This window comes from Lolium perenne, chromosome 7 (assembly GCF_019359855.2).
Source record: "Lolium perenne isolate Kyuss_39 chromosome 7, Kyuss_2.0, whole genome shotgun sequence".
Taxonomy (NCBI): domain Eukaryota; kingdom Viridiplantae; phylum Streptophyta; class Magnoliopsida; order Poales; family Poaceae; genus Lolium; species Lolium perenne.
Window position 1 is genome coordinate 59,462,404 of NC_067250.2, and position 25,574 is coordinate 59,487,977.

A 25,574-nucleotide genomic window follows, 5' to 3' on the forward strand; every position below is an offset into this window, starting at 1 on the left:
GGGTTTTCAACAACAAGGCTTCCACGCCTTTGGCGCTCATGCAGAGGATTAAGGACGAGGCCGCTAGATGGAAAGCGGCCGGCGCAAAACACCTTGCGGAGATTTCCTCTTAGGGCTGGCTTTGTTTTCTCCTTTTTTTGTTTCTGGTTGGGCTTAGGCCGTGTCATGTTTGCTCCTTCTATATCAATATAAAAGGCAAAGCTTTTGCCTCTTGCTTCAAAAAAATAATGTGTAAATAAAGTGACTTGTATGCTAAAAAGACTAATAATGCATGTCAAAACACAGTAAGAGAGCCCATATAGCCGTGTAAACTATGGTTGTTTACAAAAATTCATAGTGGTGTGGTTTTTATAGGTTCTTAAGCTAGCGGTATTCTTATCAAAAGATCACGGAATGTGGATCCATAATTATAATTAAACAAGTGTGTTTGTCGCTGCAAGGCTAAATACATATAGTACCACTATTTCGATGGCCTTCAAAATCATAGCTAGCCGTTCACTCATATTACTAGTATGCAGCTGATCTGAAGGACACACAAAATCTACAATAAAAACCACCAACAACCAGCAGTTGGTATGTAGAAAAAAATGCATGCATCCACACATTTTTTCCAAGAGGATCACATGGTGTTGACATGAGCCATAAACTCCTTCAGACAGCGGTTGTAAACACATGGCCTCTCTATGTGGGCTAGATGGCCTGCCTTCCTTATGTTTCGTAGAGTCGCCTTCTCTCCGAGCTCTCTACAAAAGAGGATGGGTTGCCTCGAAATTAATCAGCATCTAAAATAAAAATAGATTATGGTATTCTCTCCGTCTCGGTTCATAGGGCTCAAATCGTTTTGCATCAGGACCAAGACGTTTTTTCATTGGACACTAAAAACTCTCTCAAGCGCTGCATGCATTTACTTATGAGAAGCAACTTCTCTAATTAGCCCCAGTCAGCTGCCATTACCGAGCTATTAGAGACGCATGCATAGGTCAGTGGTGTTTCCCATCCACATGCAGCCCAGCCCCGCATGCAAGCTTGTTTCGATTCCCACCCCAACCGCATGAATCAAGCTGTTTCTAGTGAGCTAAAAAAATGAGAAAGGGGAAATGGAGTGTAATTAGAGGGGGTTACTACTCCTAATTACTACCTCCATCCCAAGGCTTAAGGCCTATATTTTTTCAGAAAGACAAACGAAGTAAAGTTTGACCAAACTTTTAGAAGAATTTATAAACAAATATGATATTTTGTGGTACCATATAAAATAATACTTCATTATCTATCTAATGATATTGATTTTTTACTTTTCATGTTAATGATTTTTGATAAAAACTTAGTCAAACTTAACATAGTTTGACTTTTTGAAAAAAATAGGCCTTAAGCCTTGGGATGGAGGTAGTAATTGCATGCAGGCCTTAGAAGAGAGCTATTGTGGGACAAATATTTTTTCAAACTGAACCGTATGAACCGGGACGGAAGGAGTAGCTTGATACATATCCATGTAGTTATCCGCATGCTTACTCTTTGAGCCTTTTGGCTCCCTCGATGGTGAAGAAGTTATCGTTCTCTCCCCATAAAAGAAGTATTCTCTACATATTAAGACAAACCTTTGTAAGCATAAATGTGCACTTTGTAGAATTTGCAAGGAGAACTCATTAACACTACAGAAGATGATACTATGTACGAACATAATAATTTAAATGAAAAAACTATGACCATTTGTGAGAGCCGTAGAAAAGGCAAGATAGAGATCTATGTTTGGCTTTCTATAATGTAATAATCCAAGCTTCACTTTTGCCTACACCCACACGTGATCTCCGTAGGAGAGAGGGCATCAAATTTATTTATTCAATGCACAAATACTTGTATATGGTCCTATCAAACCACATAATAATAACTATACTATACTATTTGGGAACAAACATCTTTTTTGTAAGAATTTTGAAGGCTGTTTAGGATTAACCTGGAGCTGACACGTTTGTGCTTTGGTTATTTTGATTCCTGCTCATTCTTTTCTGTGTACAGTTGGGGGACTTGCAGCGTTTTGGTTGCAGGCTCTGTTTTAATATGGTTGTTACCACCTGTGTAGTAATTTGTCCTTTCTTCCTGAGGTGTTGTGCTTTGGTGAGTTGTTGGTGTAGCCATAGCTGTATCCAGGCTGAGAAGGTGGTGGCCCATGGTGGGGGATTCGATGTGGTAACTCTGACGGTTGATGTTCAGTCAGTCAAAGCGGTGCTCTGTGCCGACCCGACTCGAAGAATCGAGCAACTCCACCGTTTAGGCGTTCACGATAATTTGGTATATTGGCGCTAATTATTGGATCGGGAATCACCATGTGGCCGCCGGCCGCCGAGTCCATCCGGACATCCCCGTACATCGCAATCCCTCTCCATCTTCGCCGGCCCTCCTCTCAGCCCATCATGATGTTCCAGCGTTCGAGGTTGGCTATGAGTCTGCAATGAACGCCGGCGGCAACGATTTGTTCCCGGTGAACCCGGCAGGCGCTGCCTCTGCGGAAGCGCGGCTGCGGTGGGAGGGGGCACGCATGCCTTGCTTTGCACGCCCTACGTGCTCCTGCCACGGCTCTCGGGCTGCCGCAGGTGCGGCCGTCGAGCCTCTCCCTGCTTCACTTCCTCTCCCTTTTGCGCGGGCCTCACATTCCTCTCTCTTTCACAGGAAGCAGCGGGCACGACGAGGGAGGCCCGTCCGGCCGGCGAGAGAAGGAGGCACACAACCCGACCATCAAGCGGTGTCGCGGGGGAGCCGGCGAGGACGGAGGGGCGGGGTTCCCCGCGAGCCGGTCGGCCAGTTTCCAAGGCTGGACGGCATCGCCGCTGTGGAAGCCCGCACGCCAACAACGGTGTTTCCTGAGGAAACGAACATCACGCTTGCAGCTGAGATGGCGTCTGTGTCGTCGACATCTCATCGACGCGAGCAACTGGCGAGCGCCGGTGGGAGCGATTCCCCCCTCCCCCGTCTGCGAGTAGCCTCCCTAATGGCGGTGCTCCTGATATTTTCCCCTTCCCAAGGCCAACGCCCTCCTCTCCCTCCCTGGCCGCCGCTGCCCTCCTGGCTAAGTTCTTCCCTGTCCAAGCCCCTTTTCTCAACGGTGATTGGTTAAGGACCAAAAGCGGGAGGAGGAGGGAGGCGGGGGCGAGCGTGCCGGCAGAGCAGTTGGCATGTAAGAGCGCCGCCAGGCACCGCCGGTGTCGGGAGGAGCGGCAGGATGGAGGTGGTCCTTGCCACACAGCAGCACCGTCAAGATGAGGCGCCAAGATGCAGCTCAAGCCTCGCCAGCTGATGCACGCTCCAAGTACATGGGGTGGGTTGTTGCCCCAAATCTGGACTCAGGTAAGATGCACCAACTCCAGCTCTTCTATTTTTTTATTGGTCACTCCGATTTTTTCGATTTTTTGTTTGTATCGGTTCTTATTCTTTCTGTTTTGTTGGCCTATCCTTGCATCTTTCCGTACTGTTCGTCTAGCCCACCAAGGAAAAGATGGCTGTCTAGGCAACGGCGCGGTGCCCTCTACTGCTCTGGCAGAACGGCCAGAAGAGCTTGCGATTTCTGCCAACAGTGCATAGGAGGGGCATATGTTCAAGCAACTGCGTGCTGGTAAGTGCTGAGCAAGCCGTTTGTCCACAACCTGTTTGATGGAATGCATTTCATGATTTGCAAGTTTTTTATTGTTTCCAGGTTGCTGTTTGACAAAATATGTGAAAAGCACAAGCTTTGGCACTATGTATTTACATGTGTGCATATATTTGAGACATGGGATTTTTTATTCGTCATGCGTGTTTGCTGCAGTAACGAAGAAAATAAAAGAGCTTGCTCCCCGGCTTCTGAAGTCTGAAAGGTAAAGCCATCCCCACGTATTTGCGTAATCTAGCTTCAAAGTGTGTATGAATTTATATACCAAAAACACATTTTATGGACAATTGGTGCTCTCATTTTACTTGGGTGTTCCAAATTATCACATATATGAATGTTGATATAATATATGGACAAGTTACAATAGTTTCATTAGTTAATAGTTCTATGGTGCTTTGAATTTATACTTGCTGCTTCAGATGCCTCTGATAATTTCTTAGAGCCCCAGTTTCCAGTAGATGTGTTGCTTGATCATTTGGTCGACATGTGGCTCTTGTGTTCGTACTCTGACGGACAAGGAGCACAAAGCGACTCAAAAGGTGTGCCTCATAATATATAATTTATTTAAAAAACAGTGCATCTTAGTCTTACGCACGTAGTTAAATATGATCACTCATGGACACAATCAGTTGTTCTATTTTGAATTTTTTGATAATAGAGTATTCCTCCCATGTTGTGCAACCATGTTTCAGATTCAACGAATGGTGGCATGTTCTAATCCTATGAGCATCCAAAGGTTTAGATGTCATCTGTTCTATAAAACAACTGATTTCACTTCGAATGGAAGTTGCAGAGAATGGATAGAGATAGAAAAATCAGTTTAATTAGAAAAAAACACATGTGTTAACTTCTGAACGATTTGGAGAACTAACTTAGGTATCTTTGACTCTCCAAATTTTATTCTGTAAAAAGTGCCGCCTTGCCTGCTTACATCCTACCATTGTTTGTGTGTTTCCTATTTTTATCATACAGTGAATTCAGAAAAATACAGGAAAAAATGTAGATACTTTGCATCTCTACTCCTTTCAGTATATGTGATGCCTTATGTCCTTGGTCAGATCACAAAACTTCCTATTTCAGTATATTCAATTTTTTTTGTTTCTTCTTCTTCTTCTTACAAAATACAATTGACATCATCTCAGGTGGAATATCAAATTGAAGGTCTCAAGATAGTAAGCTTGACAAAGAATATAAAGGGACTTCAAGAAGTGATGCTCTATCTCTTATACATTTGTCTTCAAAAACATAGGAAATGCTGTGCGAGAAAAAAAGAACACTCAGCCAGGTAGGCGCTTAACTTCTTATGAATTTTAAGCAATTCTTTTTGTGATTACATGGGACACACTGCTAATTGTAATTACTTTACCTCTTCAACTGTATTGTAGGTTTAGATACAGGATAAAGGCATGTAAGATGAGGAGGATTTGAGATTCACCAACAGAAAAATGTGTTATAAGTTCACTGCATGATTTCCATAATGGATAATTCGTATGGATAACTGAGTGCAGTGAAATCTTTATACACCTTAGGCATACTAAAACCTAGAGTTTTCCATTGATAAGACCAAGCGTCACTCTCAATGAGCTATAGATAAAGAAATGTGATACTTCATTCTTGGAATGTCAGTTTGCCTGGACATGATGGAAGTACCTGTGAGAGATTTCCAAGCTACAGATTTGTTCGTGGTACCATTAAATTACGTCGGTTGTCCCTTTCCATATGGAAGTTATTACATCACTGGCTTCAAATGTCTGGTGCTACACGAATGACTTTAGATTCAAAAACATTCAACCAAGATTTTACAGGTGCATGAAAATATTCAAGGCTAATGGGGTTCTTCTATGGAGACTCCATGATCTTACACAATAAGCAGCTGGGTGTTGGTTCCTCTTATAGAGCTTCGCTGTGCTAACTCCTATTGCAGGCAAGAATAGTTTAACTACATGTACCTATTTTGTGTACTTTCCCCTTGTTGGACAAGCTTATATATCCACGGTTTATCCGTTCTGTGAACTTCTTCGTTGTCATGTATTTGAACTTCTGATTCATTTGTTGCGACGATGGGGTTCTTCCCCACCGTTTATCTGTTGTCTGAATATACCTGCTATCATGTACTCGAGCTGCTGATTCATTTGTTGTGATGTTAGGGTATTTCTTCTTCTTAGAAACTCCTTGATGTTCTCTTTTTCTTACATATTGTTTTGTATGGTCTGTCTACTCTTCTATATTCACAACAAAAGTGTACTCGAACTGTGATTGATTTGTTACCAAGATAGGTTATTTTGCTTACAAGTTCCTCAGTTATGATGCTCTGTTTCCTTTTCCTTACATTTACTTTCTACAGTGTCTAATCTTCTGTATTCAGAACAACAAAAAATACTTATAGACAAGTTGTTGTTTGCATGCAGAACCACTGAGTAGATAATTTATAAGTAGCTCTATTTAAATAGAGTTATCAATTTGAAAATATCATTCATTTGTGTAACCTGAAGTTTGCATCTACTGGTGGCATAATAACTGAGAGAACGATTTTAAATAAATTGGACAATGTATACCTACAGTAAAAAAAAAAACTCAATAGTGCATATCAGTTTTTAAGTTAATCTGCTTGGTTTCATTTGCAGATGGTGATTTCCCAGTAGGCTTCCTAATGCAGTCTACGTCTTACATGCCTCTTTCTGCATTAGTAGTACAGTACAAATCCAATCTCACTCTCTAACAATTGCTCTCAATATCAGGGTTTATCTCACCATAACTAACAAAGAAGTTCTGTGAATTAGTGAGGAGCTGAGTTTCAGCATTGCTACTGATGGTACTTAATGCACCAATAATGAGCATTTTTTTTTAACTTGGAGAGACTGTTACCTATACTAAGATTAGGGTCTTGCAGTTTGGTACACAAATTCAAATTGACGGTGGTCAACGACTTTTTATTAGTTGGCGATGACAGCTGAGTGTTTCTAATGGGTTTTTTTTCCAGCTTAGTCATTCGCTTATGATTTTTATTTGTTGCGCGGTGTCACACATGGGACAAGGCTGCTTCACAGATATTGGCAGTATATGGGAGATGATATATATTTTCAGATTGGGTCGTCTTTGGGCAATTTACGCTAGGTAATTCCCACCGAGTACTTGCATGTTAAGCTGCTGTTATCTTTGGTAGGAATAATGATATTTTTTAGATAAAAGGCCCAAAGAGCCCGACTTTAAATTAATAAAGCCCTCAACCAGCTAGGATACAATGGTGTTACTTACACGCACTTGAACAAGTTTAAAAGAAAAGCAAAACCCTATAGGAACTATAAGCACCGGGCGCTGCAAGCAGGGCCGAAGCAACAACATCAAGCCCTGGAGCGCCCCTTCACATGCAGTGCAGGTTTGGACAATGATAGGAATTAACCTACGTTCCTAGACTGCCCAACCTCTGCTGTGGTGAAGACTACACATTGGCACTTGGAACCGAATTCCATGAAGCCGCGCCATCGAAAACCCACCTTGAACAAGCCACGAAGAACTGCCACGGACGGAAGGGACATGGGCCAAGCGAAGAGGAGAAGCATCAGCGCCAAAAGAATGAAGAACTGGCTGAAAGACCACCTCGCCGTGCTGCTCTCGGAGGAGGGACCCTTCCCTCCTCACCCATGCTCGAGGGTGTCGACCCACCAGCAAAAATAGAACAGAGGAGTGGTTTAGCACACAAAAAGCTCCCTCCGACCTTGCTAACACCATGCCCAAACCGCACCATCGTCATTGAATCCATACTGTCGACCCCTCCGTCCCCTCAACCCAAAGCAGCGCCTCCAAGGAGGAAAACGACGCGGAGCGCCGTCGTCGCTCGGCCAAAGCCTAAGTTTTCACCCGGGGTGGAGGGGAAGGGAGAGGGAAGGTAACCTCATCCGCCCTTCAAGAAGGAGAACGACAACCGAATTCGTTGTTGCGGATTTGGCTGGCGAAGCCAGCCAAGGGTTTCCCCCGGAAAACCACCTGAACCCCTCGCACGGATACAGATCAGTCAGTCCGAGGACCATCTGAGCTGGATCAGAATAGACATAGAGAGCGCCAGGGCACCACTACGCCGCGACAAGACTTCCGCCAGCTCCTCGATGTCCACACGACCAAGAAGACCAGCCAACACCAGCGAGCGCCACCCGCCTTCCAGTCGACGCCGCCACCCATCGTCCAGAGCCGCCGCCCTGGGAACCACGCAAGGCGACCCTACGAACTAAAAAGCACCGGTCTTCACCGCCATGAGGTCTTTGGAGACCGGAGATGCCGGAGAAGGGATCCCCTTCCAAATCGACGACAAGCAGCCCCCATGGCTTCCAGCATCAAGGATCTGGGACGCAGGCGGGCAAGCATAAGGGCCCGGGCACCTGCCCCGGCCCTACGCACGGCAGCCAGAGGGCCACCCTGCCTGACCACGTCAGAATCACCGCCCGGAACCACCGCGCCGCCATGGCCGCGCACGCCCCCGCGTCTGGTCGGAATCGGCCCACCTCAGTTCGATCTAGGGCCCTGCGCGTCGCTCGCCGTCGACCGCACCGAAGAACCACCGCCGCGAGCACGCCCATCACCTGGAGCCTCCACGTCGCAGACGAGCCGCCACGCCACGGCGCCTCCCGAGCACCACGGCGCCCCCAGCGATTGCCTCGGCCCGTGCCGCCACCGCCGCGCGTGGGGGGAAGGAGAGGCCTCGCTGCCGCTGGCTCCTGGAGGCTTTGCCCGGCGACGACTGTTGGCGGCGGCGAGGGAGTGAGGAGGAGGAGGAGGGTGGGAGGAGGAGGCGGTGCCTAGGGTTTCGCCCTGCCGCTTGCGGAAGCAGGCAGGACGAAATATGGCAGTACCGAATAATGATATTGTTTGGCCTCCAATATTGGTGTCTTTTTTTTGAACGGGGAAGGGTCCGGAAGGACCCAGATTTTTGCATTAATCAGGCGGTGGGTACATGTTTACATGAAGTACCACAAAGAAAAGAGAAATAACAAACAAGTCCTTCACTTTTATAGAGAGCACCCTAACAAAAATCGCAAAAAACGTGATCAAGTCCTTGAGAAGAACCGCCGATGCAAAGCCTGCAGATGCGGCCACCCCTATCGTCGCTAGGGCCGGTACCACTTGGGGCAGCAGGAGCGGAAGGTACCGCAGTGAGGCTGAAGAAGATCCTCCGATGTAGGAAGCAAGAACTCACGCGCACACACACGAGCATGGCGAGGCCAACCTTTTGGCCGAAGATAGCAGCGGCCACACGATGTCGTCGCTTGGAAATCGCCGCAGCTGACGCAGAAACCATGGCACGATCTCCCCAGCACCATCTGTTGGCACCTTCCACCGCGCTCTCCTATCCCTCCCCCTCGCTGCCATGGCCAGCCAAGAGAGCAAGGAGAACAGGGTGGAAGCTGACTAGAAGATGGAAGCTCTTATTGAAGGAGCCCTCGTTGGATCCCTTCTCCTTCTTCCTCCTCAAAAGTACATCGGAGAAGGCCAACAGCCACCACCCGGCGCCGCACCCAAATGCCAGATCGGAGAAGCTCCACAAGGTCTTATTTGCGGAGATGCCCAACTTCGTCTTCCCCTCTTGCCATAGCTCCCGCCACTGGAGCATATGAACACAAGAAGTGGGACGTGCCAGATCTGACTTGAGGGATTCGGCATCCTACTCCAAGACGCCACTACGGGACCAAACTCTAACCTAATATCTACACTACTAGGTCCCGCACCTCCCCTCCACCATCTCTTGCCAGCAACGCCGGCGAGAGAGCCTTCGGTTCGGGCTGGATTAGCGGAGGAGATGCTGTAGCAGGAGAGACAGAAGGGAGAAAAGAAATGAGCCCCTATTTGTGTCCGAGTCTATTCGTGCTCAAAGGTTGCTTGCTAATAATAGACTAATCATGCAAGAATTACATAATGACAAGAATTCTTAAAGGAATGTCCCTTCTCAGTTTAACATCTATACCTAAATGATGGTAGCTGGAGGTGTTTATTTTGTAGGGATGATGGCGGCGCCCCGCAAAGTCCTCCAAAATCTAATCTAAGGCAATGGCCAGCAGTAAATTTGGGGTGAAAACACGAAGGAGCTGCCTAGGGCTGTGAAAATTCCGTCGCGCATTCCGTCTTAGCTTAAATCACATCTAACTATCGCCCTAAGCTTCGATCATCATCCATATCTCATGCATTAGACTAAGTGAAATCTATGATCCGTTGTCATGTTCTCTCTATGTCCAAGAACTCGGTGATTGGTGCCATGGGAATCTTCAATCGGTGTTTTTTCCCGCACCCGCGCGGTGGCGCCGCGCCAGGCGGCCGCCTCCCCCTTCCCTCAGTGCTCCCCTCCTCGGCCTCCTCTCCCGCCGCCGCCGCCCAGGACATCGCCGGGCAAAGCCCCTGTGTGGCACGGCGGTGGCGGCTTTCCTCGGCCTCCTCTGTCGCGGATCGGGGAGGCTCGGCGGCGTCCGACCTCTTCTTCCACACGAAGGCGCTGCGGGGATGCGGCCATTGGTGAAGCTTCTGCGGCTGGCGGCGAAGGCAGGTGGCGGCGCTGGCTCTTGGGTCCGGCAGGCTCTCCTTCTTCTCCATCGATAGCATGGAGTCTTCCCCGAGCTACCTGTGCGACGCTGAGGACGGCTGGGAGGTGGTGGTGTGCTCTGCCGGCGGCGGAGGGAGGAGTGGGGGCGGGCTGCAGGGGCAAACTCTAGGTCCCCTTCTCCTCGCCTATCGGCGGTCGGCGGTGGAGGGCTGGCATTTGGCTGCGGTGGTGCCCAGGCGTGTGCGGTGTCTCCGGATTACAGCGATCTGCTTGGTGTCTCCGGTGGCAGCTATGGCCAGCCCGGGATGGTCGCCGGCGTGGGGGTCCGACCTGAATAAAGGCGGCGGTCCTAGGGCCTCTCTTGGGTGAAGAGGAAGACCTACCGGAGGCCTGGACTCACGATCTGGCCAGTGTGTTGAGTTCTGGAAGGCGCCGTCGGCAAGTGTAACAATGCTTTTATTGCCTGGAGTTTGTTGGATCGGTGGTATTCGGTCGTGCGCACTCATGCTTTTATTTCGACCGTTTGGTCTGGAGGGAGCGGCGCGAAACTCTTTTCTGTGTTGACACCAAGTGACAGCTGATTCATGGTGAAGTCGGAAGAAGAGAATATCATGAGGGCCGGATTAGAGAACTAGCTAATGGAGGTTCAAGTCTTTGCGTTGTTGAGGGGCTTGCTTGGTATTCCGGACTTCACAACAGTGGTATGGAAGTGGGGGCGGCAACACATGTGAAGTTCGGAGTCTTACCTGTCAGAGTGAAAACCCAAGGTCTGGCCTTAACTGGTTGTGTCTGCAATATCCTTGTTGAAGGCATTGTTTTGAGAGCGAAAACTATCTTCAAGGTGAAAACCTAAGATCTTTGATCGGGCGACAGCGACGCTGGTGCAATGTTCCCTGCTTGGAGACGTCGCTTTAAATAGTCTGATTTCCAGGTGTTGTCTTGGTGGTGATTGTATTACTGTTATTAGGATTGTGATGCTGTAGCGGGACTTTTATTTCTTAGTTTTTTTTAGCTGTGTGCATCCATAATATATTAGAACATGTAGTTGCAGAGGCTTGGTGTAATTGATATCCTTCAATATTAATATATTCCATTTATCGAAAAAATCCTCCCAAGTCCCAACAATACTGCCCACCAGTACAATCGGCTCATTCCTTGCATGGGTCACAAACCTAACGGGCGCGGCGTGCCGCCGCGCCACTTTTTGCTAGTGTAGTTTATGATCCGACATATCAACGAGATGAGAGGGGAGAGATGATGTGGTTATAAAATTCATAATCCCTCTAGATTTATTGGGCTCCTTACGAGTACCAAATGGTTCGTTAGTGTAAGGCGAAGTAAATTAATGAGCATGTTTTGAGCACATGCATATCGCTGCATGTGATAGTACTCCGCGCTGATCTTTTTTGCTTCATGTAGTGCATGCAGGGATGGAGCTGCCATAGTGGCATTGGGTTCAGCTGACCCTAGTAATTGTTGGTGAACTATTCACTAATTAGTACCAAGCACCCCTATTTTGTATAAGATGACACTGAATTAGGAAAAATATAGAGCAGACACCAACAAGATTTTTCCTAGCGTCCCTGAGTGCATGTAAGGTACTCCGTGCCCGCCCTTGTTGAAGTGCAGGTACTTACACACCCTCTCTAAGCCAGAAAATGGGACTAGCAACTTTTGCAACATAATGGGCCCTATTGAGGAGGTGGATGCCATTGTAGCCAGGTTCTAATAAAAGGAACGGCGAGGACTAGTATGTTTACACCCCTTACGTTGGCCTCAACACGAGAGCTCCCCAATGGGTGTTCACATAGTTGCAAGTTACATAGTATGCTATGCATAAACTTCAATTCGATATGAACTGTTTTATTGCCGAGTTCTATCTGAATATCACTACAAAGTCAAGTTAAGTAGGTGCGGGCGGACAAGAAAATGTTGATTAATTCTGAGCTATGGGTATACAACCTGCTGAAAAACATGGGATGCCGGTGCTTCTTTGTCCCTGATAATCGTATCTTGTAGCATCCCCGCTCTCTCCTCCCGATTGTTACACATCAACTGCACAAACACATAACGTGTAGGAGTATGATAGTCTCAATTATGTTCAGTAAAAGACAGTAAGAAACATAAGAAGTAGTAATTACCTCGAGGAAGTCGCTGAGTAGACGGCGGGGAAGCCAGGGTTTCTTGTAGAAGGCGGTGGAGAAGAGCACCATGACACCTCCGACCGAATCCGGCAGCATGAGCTCGGTGAGCGATCCGACGCCGAACCTCTCGAGTAGGGCGTCGTTCATGGCGGCCGTGTATGCCGGGACGGCGCCGGACACGACGATGGATCTAACGAGCTCTGGGAACGCAGCCGCCATCTCGAACGCCACGAGACCGCCGTAGCTGAACCCGACGACGGTGCACCGCTCGACCACTCCGAGCTTCCGCAGCGCCGCGGCGAGGCACCGCGCCTGGAACGTGGCGGAACGGTCCGGCGACGGCGACGTGGAGCCGCCGAAGTGGATGAGATCCGGGACGTAGACGTCGACGTGGCTGATTCTGGCGAGGGCGTTGACCTGGGGCAACCACGTCATGATGCCGTCGCCGGCGAAGCCGTGCACCAGCACCACGGCGTGCCTGTTCTGCTTCCTGTTCTTCCCGCCTGGTCCCTCCTTGGTGTGCCTTTTCTTGTGGTGCTTGGGGAGCCAGAAGTTGATGACGGTGCCGGCGGCAGCGGCGTCATCTTGGTCTTGGATGGCGACGGCGTGCTGCCGGAGGCCGGCGATCTTGGCCAGGCGGGCCTGCCCGTGTTCCCTTAGCACCTGTACCCAGTTCACCATCCCGTACGTGGTTGTGCTTTATTGCTTGCTTAAGTGGCTATGACCGTTGGCATGCAGAGCTTAAATTTGTAGGCAGCGCGCGGTAGGTACGAAAGGCTCTTACTGTAGTAGTAGTATTAAACGTTAGCCGTCAAGAATCTCCAGTTCTCTCAACCAACACTAGAGTTACTTTTGGGCGCACGTCAGAGTTTAATATAGACAAACACAGGTTAGCTACTTTGGTTGCGATGGAAAATGGAGCTATATTTTAGAGAATATTATGTTCGTAAAATTGCCCGTAACACTTAAAGCATCTCCACCGGTGGTCCCGACAGCGTTTTGGGGGCTGGCATCGAAACGGGCTCACACCAGTGAGCTCCAAAAAGCCCCGGCGCTTTTTCGAGCCCAATAGAAGCGCCGGCAACCCGTGCCGGCCCCTTCGCGAAGTGCGCGAATTGGGCGCGCTCGCGCCTCACGGCACGACGGTTTTCGTGGGTGGGGGCACCTTGTCAGCGAGAGGTCGCGACGGTCCGCACTGGAAGCGACGCGGGAAGGTTAGTCGTCGGCGTTTAATGGTCTCCCGCGCGAAAACCGAGGCAGCGACGAGGGCGGTGATTGGCCACACGGCGTCCACCCGCCTCCCCCACGCGCCTACGCCACCGTAAATGCGGGTAGTTGGCACCCCTATTAGTACATACGCCGTCCACTGCCACGTCGCTATCCTCTCATCTCCTCTCTCGTCTCCACCACCGCCGCCACGCCATCCTCTCCTCTCCACCTCAAAAATGTCGCGCTATCTCCGCACGACGTACTCCATGCTTGGCCTCGATGGCCGTGCGCTGCTTGCGGCGCCTCAACCACCATCGCAGCTGGAGCCGGAGCCGCAGACCGACGCCGACTACAGCTCCGACGACGCAGTCGACCCACGGTTCACGGTGTGGGACAAGGACTATGTCGCAGACGCAGAAGCTGAGGTGGTGGAGGAGGCGGCGCAGTGGGGCGAGCAGCCACAGGCCTCCGCCGACCCGGAGCAGGCAGTGATCCTGGCGTCGTTGAACACGCAGCGCTTCCAGAGGTTGAAGGAGGAGGAGCGGGATGATAACCCACAAGTATAGGGGATCGCAACAGTCTTCGAGGGAAGTAAAACCCAAATTTATTGATTCGACACAAGGGGAGGTAAAGAATACTTATAAGCCTTAACAACTGAGTTGTCAATTCAGCTGCACCTAGAAAAGCACTAGTAATAGGGGTGATGTGAAAGCAGCAGTAATATGAGAGCAATAGTAACAGTAACACAGCAGCAGTAACAGTAACACAGAGGCAATGGCACCAGAAAATAGTTGATACTACTTCCAATGACATATAGAACGAGTTTATGATGATAAGAGATGGACCGGGGTTCCCAGCTATCTACACTAGTGGTAACTCTCAAATAACAAGTAACAAGTGTTGGGTGAACAAATTACAGTTGGGCAATTGATAGGATTGAAATAGCATTAAGATAGAACATCAAGATTATTAATCATGTAGGCATGTTTTCCATATATAGTCATACGTGCTCGCAATGAGAAACTTGCATAACATCTTTTGTCCTACCAGCCGGTGGCAGCTGGGCCTCAAGGGAATCTACTGGTAATTAAGGTACTCCTTTTAATAGAGCACCGGAGCAAAGCATTAACGCTTGGTGAAAACATGTGATCCTCATATCTACGCCTTCCCCTCCAGATTATCCCGATTCTTTGTCACTGCGGGGCCTCGGGTTCCGGACATAGACATGTGCAAACAACTTGTAGATACAATCTAAGCAATAATTATAGAGCTTAAATCTAAGATCATGCCACTCGTGCACTAGTGACAAGCATTAAACACAACAAGATTGCAGCAACAATAACTTCACAAACTTATATAGATAGACTAATCATAATGTAACAATCCATCGGATCCCAACAAACACAACACCGATTACATCAGATGGATCTCAATCATGTAAGGCAGCTCATGAGATCATTGTATTGAAGTACATGGGAGAGAGAGTACCAACTAGCTACAGCTAGAACCCGTAGTCCATGGGGGAATGATGTCTACGTGTGCTTCTATTCTTGTAGACAGTGTTGGGCCTCCAAGAGCAGAGGTTTGTAGAACAGCAGCAAGTTTCCCTTAAGTGAATCACCCAAGGTTTATCGAACTCAGGGAGGTAGTGGTCAGAGATATTCCTCTCAAGCAACCCTGCAATTACGATACAAGAAGTCTCTTGTGTCCCCAACACACCTAATACACTTGTCAGATGTATAGGTGCACTAGTTCGGCGAAGAGATAGTGAAACGCAGGTGGTATAGATGAATATGAGTGGTAATAACAATCTGAAATAAATATGGCAGCAAGTAAACATGCAGTAGAACAGTAAGTAAGCGATGTTTGCAGTATTTGGAAACAAGGCCTAGGGATCCTACTTTCACTAGTGGACACTCTCAACAATGATCACATAATAAATAAATAACTTCTCCTCACTTGTGCTACATACACTCTTTTGTTGGATAACAAACACCATTCATTGTGTAGGGCTACAGGAGCTCCCTCAAGCCGGAGTTAACAAGCTCCACAACATTCGGCATTCATATTTAAGTAACCTTTAGAGCATAATAGATCATTGCAATTTAGACCGAGTACTAACATAGCATACACACTGTCACCATTACACTATGAAAGGGGGAATAGATCGCATCAATACTATCATAGTAATAGTTAACTCCATAATCTACAAGAGATTACAATCATAACCTATGCCAAGAACTACATGATGCACACACCGTCACCTTTACATCATGAAGGAGGAATAGACTACTTTAATAACATCACTAGAGTAGCACATAGATTAATAGTGATACAAAGCTCATCATATGGATCCCAATCGTGCAAGGCAGTTCATGAGATCATTGTATTGGGGTACATGAGAGAGAGATTAACCACATAGCTACCGGTAGAGCCCTCAGCCTCGGGGGAGAACTACTCCCTCCTCATCATAGGAGATAGCAATGGCAATGAAGATGGCGGTGGTGTCAATGGAGATGCCTTCCGGGGGCACTTCCCCGTCCCGACGGCGTGCCAGAACAGAGACTTCTGTCCCCCGAATCTTGGCTTTGCGATGGCGGCGGCTCTGGAACTTTTCTCGTATCGTGGCTTATTCCTTTAGGGTTTTCGCGACGGAGGCTTTATATAGGCGGAAGGGCAGCCTCGGGAAGTCCTGGTGGAGCCACACCATAGGGGGGCGCCCCCCCCTTGGCCGCGCCGCCAGGTGGGGTGGGGCCCCCTGGCTCCCCTCTGGCCCCTCTTCGGTGCTCTGGAAGCTTCCGGGAAAAATAAGATACTGGGCGTTGATTTCGTCCAATTCCAAGAATATTTCCTTTGTAGGATTTCTGAAACCAAAAACAGCAGAAAACAGGAACTGGCACTTCGGCATCTTGTTAATAGGTTAGTTCCGGAAAATGCATCAAAACATCATAAAGTATGAACAAAACATGTAGGTATTGTCATAAAACTAGCATGGAACATAAGAAATTATAGATATGTTTGAGACGTATCAAGCATCCCCAAGCTTAGTTCCTACTCGCCCTCGAGTAGGTAAACGATAACAAGGATAATTTCTGAAGTGACATGCTACCAACATAATCTTGATCAACACTATTGTAAAGCATATGAGATGAATGAAGTGACTCAAAGCAATGGTAAAGACAATGATTAAACAATTGAATCATATAGCAAAGACTTTTCATGAATAGTACTTTCAAGACAAGCATCAATAAGACTTGCATAGGAGTTAACTCATCAAGCAATAAATTCTTAGTAGAAAGTTTTGAAGCAACACAAAGGAAGATATAAGTTTCAGCAATTGCTTTCAACTTCAACATGCATATCTCATGGATAATTGTCAACACAAAGTAATATGATGAATGCAAATAAGCAAGTATGTAGGAATCAATGCACACAGTTGACACAAGTGTTTGCTTCTAAGATAGAAAGAAGTAGGTAAACTGACTCAACATAAAGTAAAAGAAAGGCCCTTCGCAGAGGGAAGCATGGATTACTATTTTTGTGCTAGAGCTTTTATTTTGAAAACATAGAAACAATTTTGTAAACGGTAGTAATAATTCATATGTGTTATGCATAATACATCTTATAAGTTGCAAGTCTCATGCATAGAATACCAATAGTGCTCGCACCTTGTCCTAATTAGCTTGGATTAACACGGATTATCATTGCATAACATATGTTTCAACCAAGTGTCACAAAGGGGTACCTCTATGCCGCCTGTACAAAGGTCCAAGGAGATAAATCGCATTTGATTTCTCGTTTTTAATAGATCTCAACCATGGACATCCATACCGGGACAACATAGAAAACAGATAATGGACTCCTCTTTTAATGCATAAGCATTCAACAACAGATAATATACTCATAATAGATTGAGGATTAGTGTCCAAACTGAAACTTCCACCATGATTCATGGCTTTAGTTAGCGGCCCAATGTTCTTCTCTAACAATATGCATACTCAAACCTTTTGATCATGAAAATCGCCCTTACTTCAGACAAGACGAACATGCATAGCAACTCACATGATATCCAACAAAGGTGTAATAGTTGATGGCGTCCCCAGAAACATGGTTACCGCTCAAAAAGCAACTTATAAGAAATAAGATACATAAGCTACATATTCAATACCACAATAGTTTTTAAGGCTATTTTCCCATGAGCTATATATTGCAAAGACAAGGAATGAAATTTTAAAGGTAGCACTCAAGTAATTTACTTTGGAATGGCAGAGAAATACCACATAGTAGGTAGGTATGGTGGACACAAATGGCATAGGTTTTGGCTCAAGGTTTTGGATGCACGAGAAGTATTTACTCTCAGTACAAGGCTTTGGCTAGCAAGGTTGTTTGAAGCAAACACAAGTATGAACCGGTACAGCAAAACTTACATAAGAACATATTGCAAGCATTATAAGACTCTACAATGTCTTCCTTGTTGTTCAAACACTTCACTAGAAAATATCTAGACCTTAGAGAGACCAATCACGCAAACCAAATTTCAACAAGCTCTACGGTAGTTCTCCACTAATAGGTTTAAACTACATGATGCAAGAGCTTAAACATGATCTATGAGAGCTCAAAACAATTGCCAAGTATCAAATTATTCAAGATAATATACCAATTACCACATGAAGCATTTTCTATTTCCAACCAAATAGCAATAAGTGAAGCGATCAACTTTCGCCATTGAACATTAAAAGTAAAAGCGAAGAACACTAGTGTTCATATGAAAAAGTGGAGCGTGTCTCTCTCCCACACAAGGATGTTTAGGATCCGATTTTATTCAGAGAATGAAAATAACAAAACAAAAATAAAAGCACACAGACGCTCCAAGTAAAGTACATAAGATGTGACGAAATAAAAATATAGTTTCACTAGAGGTGACCTGATAAGTTGTCGATGAAGAAGGGGATGCCTTGGGCATCCCCAAGCTTAGATGCTTGAGTCTTCTTGAAATATGCAGGGATGAACCACGGGGGCATCCCCAAGCTTAGACTTTTCACTCTTCTTGATCATATTATATCATCCTCCTCTCTTGACCCTTGAAAACTTCCTCCACACCAAACTTAAAGCAAACTCATTAGAGGGTTAGTGCATAATAAAAATTCACATGTTCAGAGAGGACACAATCATTCTTAACACTTCTGGACATTACCCAAAGCTACTGAAAGTTAATGGAACAAAGAAATCCATTCAACATAGCAAAAGAGGCAATGCGAAATAAAAGGCAGAACCTGTCAAAACAGAACAGTCCGTAAAGACGAATTTTTTAGAGGCACTTAACATGCTCAGATGAAAAAGCTCAAAACTAATGAAAGTTGCGTACATATCTGAGGATCAGGCACGTAAATTGGCAGATTTTTTTGATTCTTCTACAGAGAGATCTACGCAAATTCGTGACAGATAGAAATCTGTTTCTGCGCAGCAATCCAAATCTAGTATCAACTTTACTATTATAGACTTTACTCGGCACAGCAATGCAATAAAGTAAAGATAAGAAGAGGTTGCTACAGTAGTAACAACTTCCAAGACTCAACAAAACAGTAGTAAAAACATACATGGGTTATCTCCCAAGAAGTGCTTTTCTTTATAGCCATTAAGATGGGCTCAATAATTTTAATGATGCTCACATGAAAAATAAGAGTTGAAGCAAAAGAGAGCATCAAGAAGCAAATTTAAAACACATTTAAGCCTAACCCACTTCCTATGCATAGGAATCTTGTACACAAATAAATTCATGAAGAACAAATTGACAAGCATAGGAAGATAAAACACGAGTAACTTCAAAATTCTCAACATAAAGAGGGGAAACTTAATATTATTAAGATGCATATAACCATGTTTCCCTCTCTCATAATAACTTTCAGTAGAATCATGAACAAACTCAACAATATAACTATCACATGAAACATTCTTATCATGAGCCACATGCATAAAATTATTACTCTCCACATAAGCATAGTCATTACTATTAATTGTAGTGGGAGCAAATTCAATAAAATAGCTATCATTATTCTCATCACCATAATCATCATATATAGGAGGCATATTGCAATCATCATAAATTGCAGGAATGGTATAATCATAATAACCTTTATCCTCCATAGTAGGTGGCACCAAAATACCACTATCATTATAATCATCATAAATGGGAGGCAAAGTATCATCAAAAAAAAAATTCTCCTCCATGCTTGGGGGACTAAAAATATCATGCTCATCAAAACCAGCTTCCCCAAGCTTAAATTCTTCCATAGCATTATCAACAATGGTGTTCATACTAATAACATTGCTACTAGCATGCAAATAAGGTTCCATAGGTTTTTAAATTTTTGCATCACACAATTTATGTCTTAACTCAGGAAATAGATTAAAAAGCTCACTGTTATTTTCCATTATGCCTAACTAGTGAACAAGAAACAAAAAGATGCAATTGCAGGATCTAAAGAAAATAGCTTCGAGCACTCACACACCGGCAACAATGCTAGGAAATAGCTTAGTAGTCGGAGGATGTGAATACCTTTTACCTTACCTCCCCGGCAACGGAGCCAGAAAATAGCTTGATGTCTACGTGTGCTTCTATTCTTGTAGACAGTGTTGGGCCTCCAAGAGCAGAGGTTTGTAGAACAGCAACAAGTTTCCCTTAAGTGAATCACCCAAGATTTATCGAACTCAGGGAGGTAGAGGTCAGAGATATTCCTCTCAAGCAACCCTGCAATTACGATACAATAAGTCTCTTGTGTCCCCAACACACCTAATACACTTGTCAGATGTATAGGTGCACTAGTTCGGCGAAGAGATAGTGAAACGCAGGTGGTATAGATGAATATGAGTGGTAATCAAAATCTGAAATAAATATGGCAGCACGTAAATATGCAGTAGAACAGTAAGTAAGCGATGTTTGCAGTATTTGAAAACAAGGCATAGGGATCCTACTTTCACTAGTGGACACTCTCAACATTGATCACATAATAAATAAATAACTTCTCCTCACTTGTGCTACATGTAGGGATTCGTAGCATAGAAAACAAAAAATTTCCTACCGCGAGAACGCAATCCAAGCCAAGATGCAATCTAGAAGATGGGAGCAACGAGGGGATGAACGAGACTAACCCTTGAAGATTTCCAAAGCCTACAAGAGGAGGCTCTCGTTGCTGCGGTAGACGATCACTTGCCGCTTTCAAAAGCGCGTCAAAGATCTTGACGGTGCCACAATCGGGCAGCACCTCCGTACTCGGTCACACGTTCGGTGTTGATGAAGACGTCCTTCTCCCCGTTCCAGCGGCCAGAGGAAGTAGTAGATCCTCCTTGGAATCCCGACAGCACGATGGCGTGGTGGCGGTGTCGATGGAGATCTCCGGCGGAGCTTCGCTAAGCATATGCGGGAGAAGTGGTGGAGGAGAAGTAGCTAGGGTTTTGGGGAGAGGGGGCTTGGGCGCCGGCCCTCATAGGGGTGCGGCCAAGGTGGAGCCAAGAGTGGCCGGCCAGCCCCTCCCCTCCTCTCTTTATATAGGTGGAAGCCCCAAGGATTAGGTCAAAAGTCTCCGAATAAGACCCCAACAAAAAACCTTCCATATGACCAAACCTAGGGGGAGTGGGACTCCCCCCTTTCCTTTGGTGGGGTGGCCGGCCACCATGGGGAGGAGTCCACTTGGGACTCCTCCTCCCTTAGGCTGGCCGGCCAAGGTGGGTGGAGTCCCTCTGGGACTCCACCTTCCATGCTTATTTCTTCCGGACTCTTCTAGAACCTTCTAGAACCTTCCAGAGAAAATACCGGATCATTTTCAAACCTAGAAAATGACTTCCTATATATGAATCTTATTCTCCGGACCATTCCGGACCTCCTCGTGATGTCCTGGATCCCATCCGAGACTCCGAACAAAACTTCGAACTCCATTCCATATTTCCATATCTACTTAAACGACATCAAACCTTAAGTGTGTCACCCTACGGTTCGCGAACTATGTAGACATGGTTGAGACTTCTCTCCGACCAATAACCAATAGCGGGATCTGGAGATCCATAATGGCTCCCACATATTCAACGATGACTTAGTGATCGAATGAACCATTCACATACGATACCAATTCCCTTTGTCACGCGATATTTTACTTGTCCGAGGTTTGATCATTGGTATCTCTCTATACCTTGTTCAACCTCGTCTCATGACAAGTACTCTTTACTCGTACCGTGGTATGTGGTCTCTTATGAACCATTCATATGCTTGCAAGCTATTTAGATGACATTCCACCGAGAGGGCCCAGAGTATATCTATCCGTCATCGGGATGGACAAATCCCACTGTTGATCCATATGCCTCAACTCATACTTTCCGGATACTTAATCCCACATTTATAACCACCCATTTACGCAGTGGCGTTTGATGTAATCAAAGTACCTTTCCGGTATAAGTGATTTACATGATCTCATGGTCGAAAGGACTAGGTAACTATGTATCGAAAGCTTATAGCAAATAACTTAATGACGTGATCTTATGCTACGCTTAATTGGGTGTGTCCATTACATCATTCATATAATGACATAATCTTGTTATTAATAACATCCAATGTTCATGATCACGAAACCATGATCATCTATTAATCAACAAGCTAGTTATAAAGAGGCTTACTAGGGACTCTTTGTTGTTCACATAACACACATGTATCAATGTTTCGGTTAATACAATTATAGCATGGTATGTAAACATTATCATAAACACAAAGATATATTATAATAACCATTTTATTATTGCCTCTTGGGCATATCTCCAACAGTCTCCCACTTGTACTAGAGTCAATAATCTAGTTTACATTTGTAAAGATATAACACCTTGTCCTTCTGGTGCTTTATCATGTTTTGCTCACGGGAGAGGTTTTAGTCAAGGATTCTGACAGACTCAGAAACGTATGTATTTTGCAATTCATTAGCGTCTTCACGCATCATTCATTTTCCAAATGAGTCAGCATTAAATATGTTTGGTCTTCTGGTGGAACCTTAATTCCGTGGTCTGAAATATGTCACTAATATTGTCATACACAATATAGCTTCAAAGTTCTAACACTATCGGAACTACACCAAGTTCACAAAGAACTTCTTGACTTAACATCCTCAATCATTGTCAAAACAATGACATACTCTGCCTTCTTTTGTAGAATCCATCACAATATTTTAGAACTCTTCTAAATCTAGCATTGTGCTACCTTTTAATCAACACTTAGCCTAATTGAGATTTGAAATTAATTTTATATGTGACAAAACCAATATCGGTGCAACACCTTACAGCGATTTGTTTGTCATTTCTCCATACAAAACTATTTATATATCCTTGGTTCTTCTAAAGTACACAGGGATATTCTTACTATTTGTCCAATGATCATCACATGAATCATTCTGGTATATGCTCCTAACATTTTAGAGCACAGGACATCTGATTGTGTACATATTAATTGTGATCTAAATCACTCATGTGTTTTTACTCATTGAGTGTCAGATACACTCAAGTCTTGTTAAAACTTCACATGACAAGAACATTTTCTTAATATTTCTATATTGAACTACTTCAATATCCTTTCTATGTACTTTGACTTAAACTTATTATGTATTTCAATCTATCTTCATAGATCTTGACACTAAATATGTTTCAGTCCATATTCTTTCATTGAAGTTAATTCTCAATGAAACCTTTTATAATCAAGTATATAATTACATTATTTATAACCAACTATATGTCATCTACATAAAGTATTATAAATATGTCTCAGCGCTCCCACTTAATTTCTTGCAAATGCAAGCATCTTCATTGTTTCTGATGAAATCAAAAAAAACTCTTTGACTATTTCATCCGGTGAAGATTCCAACTCCGTGATACTCACTTCATCCAATTGAAGATCGTATACCTATCTAGTATTCCACGGACTAGCAAAACTCTTGGTTGTATCTTGTATACACCTTTAATACACACTTCTGTTAAGTAATGTATTTTGCCATCCTACTAGCATATCTCATAAAAGAAATATGTAGCGATTACTAGAATAATCCACATAGACTATAAGCATTGCTACGGAAGATCTAATCTTATCGTAGTTAACTCTTTGAACTTTGTCGTAAACAACTTTTCGACAAGTCGAGCTTCTTCAAGGATATATCATCCAAGTCCATCATTTTTATAGATCCACTTACTTTCAAAAAGTATTCACCTATCTTGGATTTCATGGCGCATAGCCATTTTAACGGAGTCAGGGCCCATCATAACTTCTTTGTTTGTAGTTGGTTTATCATTGTTAAAAATCAATCCTTTGTCCACAAATCATTTATTTGATCACAAAGTAAACCATACCTACAAGGTTCAATATGTACTTCGATCTCCATGGCTAAAACACTTTGTAGTCATGGGAGCCATGATCGTCGTGGCCGCTTCCGGAACCAATTCCAATGCTGCGCTACTCTGATCATTATGCTCAGGTTCATAAACCTTATCGAGTTCTATTGTCCTCCCACTCAAATACTTCACTAGAAACAATTTCTTGGAAATAAGTAAGAAACATCGACAAACACTTTTGTCTTTGTTTCCATGGTGGAAGAATTCCCAATTAATTCTTTGGGATAACCAACAAAGATATTCATTCGATTTTGGTTGTAAACTTATTTACCTTATGCTATGCATACCAAAATTTAAGAAATGACTATTAGGTTTCATACCCATGCCATAACTCGTATGGTGTCATTTCAACGGATCATGATGATGCTCTATTCAGTGTAAAAGCGCTAGTCTCTAAAGCATAATCCACAAAATTATAATGGAATCAATATTTTATCTCATCATTGATCCAACAAGATTTGGATACATCTCTCGGATACTCCATCATCACTATGATACTCCAAGAAACGTGAGTTGTAGAACAACTTCATAACTCTCTTAGATGTTCACTAAAACTCGTAATTCAAATATTTCCACTATGATCCAATCATAGATATTTGACTTTTTCTATTACGATGATTTCCACCTCATGCTGAAATTTATTTGAATCCATTCAAATGTTTCAAACTTCTTCCTTATCGAATATATACATATATACTCAATTCATTGTTGGAAGTTTTCATGAAGTAGAAGAATCTCCCGCACACAACTATGCCCAGTGAACCACATACATCATCATGTATTTTTCCACTAAGTTAGTTGCCCGTTCAACTCTTGGCCTATGAACGGTATTTTAGTCATTCTCTTTAGAAAAGATTTGCAAGCGCCGAACGATTCAAAAATCAAATGACTCCAAAAATCCATTTGCATGGAGTTCCTTCATGCGTTCCTCTCTAACATGACCTAAATGGCGGTTCCACAAATAAGTGGAATTCAAATCATTTGCCTTATGGCATTTTAGCGTCAGTGTTTATGTATGTGTGTTTTCACCATTAAGATTTATAATAACTTATCCATCGTACATGGAGTAATGTCATAATTTGAACAACTCATTGTTTTCATTTGACCAGAGCAAAATAACAATTATTAAGTTCTTTATTATAAATTCTAAGGGCTAGATAGAATGCCAACGACGAACATAATAACACTTTATTTTTGTTCAAGACGTGCATTTCTATCATATTCCTTGTCAGTCACTTAGGCCATTGTATTCTTGTATTGCGTTGTTTTGTATGACACTTCATACCAACCAATATGGTACTAATTGTAGGATAACGTTGCATAGAAAACAAAAATTTTCCTACCGCGAACACGAAATCCAAGCCAAGATGCAATCTAGAAGACGGTAGCAACGAGGGGATTATCGAGTCTCACCCTTGAAGAGATTCCAAAGCCTACAAGATGAGGCTCTTGTTGCTGCGGTAGACGTTCACTTGCCGCTTGCAAAAGCGCGTAGAAGATCTTGATCACGGCGCCACGAACAGGCAGCACCTCCGTACTCGGTCACACGTTCGGTTGTTGATGAAGACGAAGTCCACCTCCCGTTCCAGCGGGCAGCGGAAGTAGTAGCTCCTCTTGAATCCGACAGCATGACGGCGTGGTGTCG

General features: G+C 44.5%; 1 protein-coding gene and 1 long non-coding RNA gene across 2 annotated transcripts; one reads left to right on the forward strand and one right to left on the reverse strand.

Moving 5' to 3' along the window:
* Positions 1-589: 589 nt before the first annotated feature.
* LOC127317360 (uncharacterized) lies at positions 590-13,006 on the reverse strand. Its single transcript, XM_051347919.2, has 4 exons — positions 12,305-13,006; positions 12,126-12,218; positions 1,510-1,577; positions 590-743 (listed from the first exon to the last, which is right to left on the reverse strand). The coding sequence occupies exons 1-4, from the start codon at positions 12,986-12,988 to the stop codon at positions 620-622; spliced, it is 969 nt and encodes a 322-aa protein (XP_051203879.1). The 5' UTR covers positions 12,989-13,006; the 3' UTR covers positions 590-619.
* LOC127317361 (uncharacterized) lies at positions 2,672-5,710 on the forward strand. Its single transcript, XR_011748734.1, has 5 exons — positions 2,672-3,339; positions 3,473-3,604; positions 3,686-3,845; positions 4,783-4,925; positions 5,026-5,710. It is a non-coding gene; the product is annotated as an uncharacterized lncRNA (long non-coding RNA).
* Positions 13,007-25,574: the final 12,568 nt, after the last annotated feature.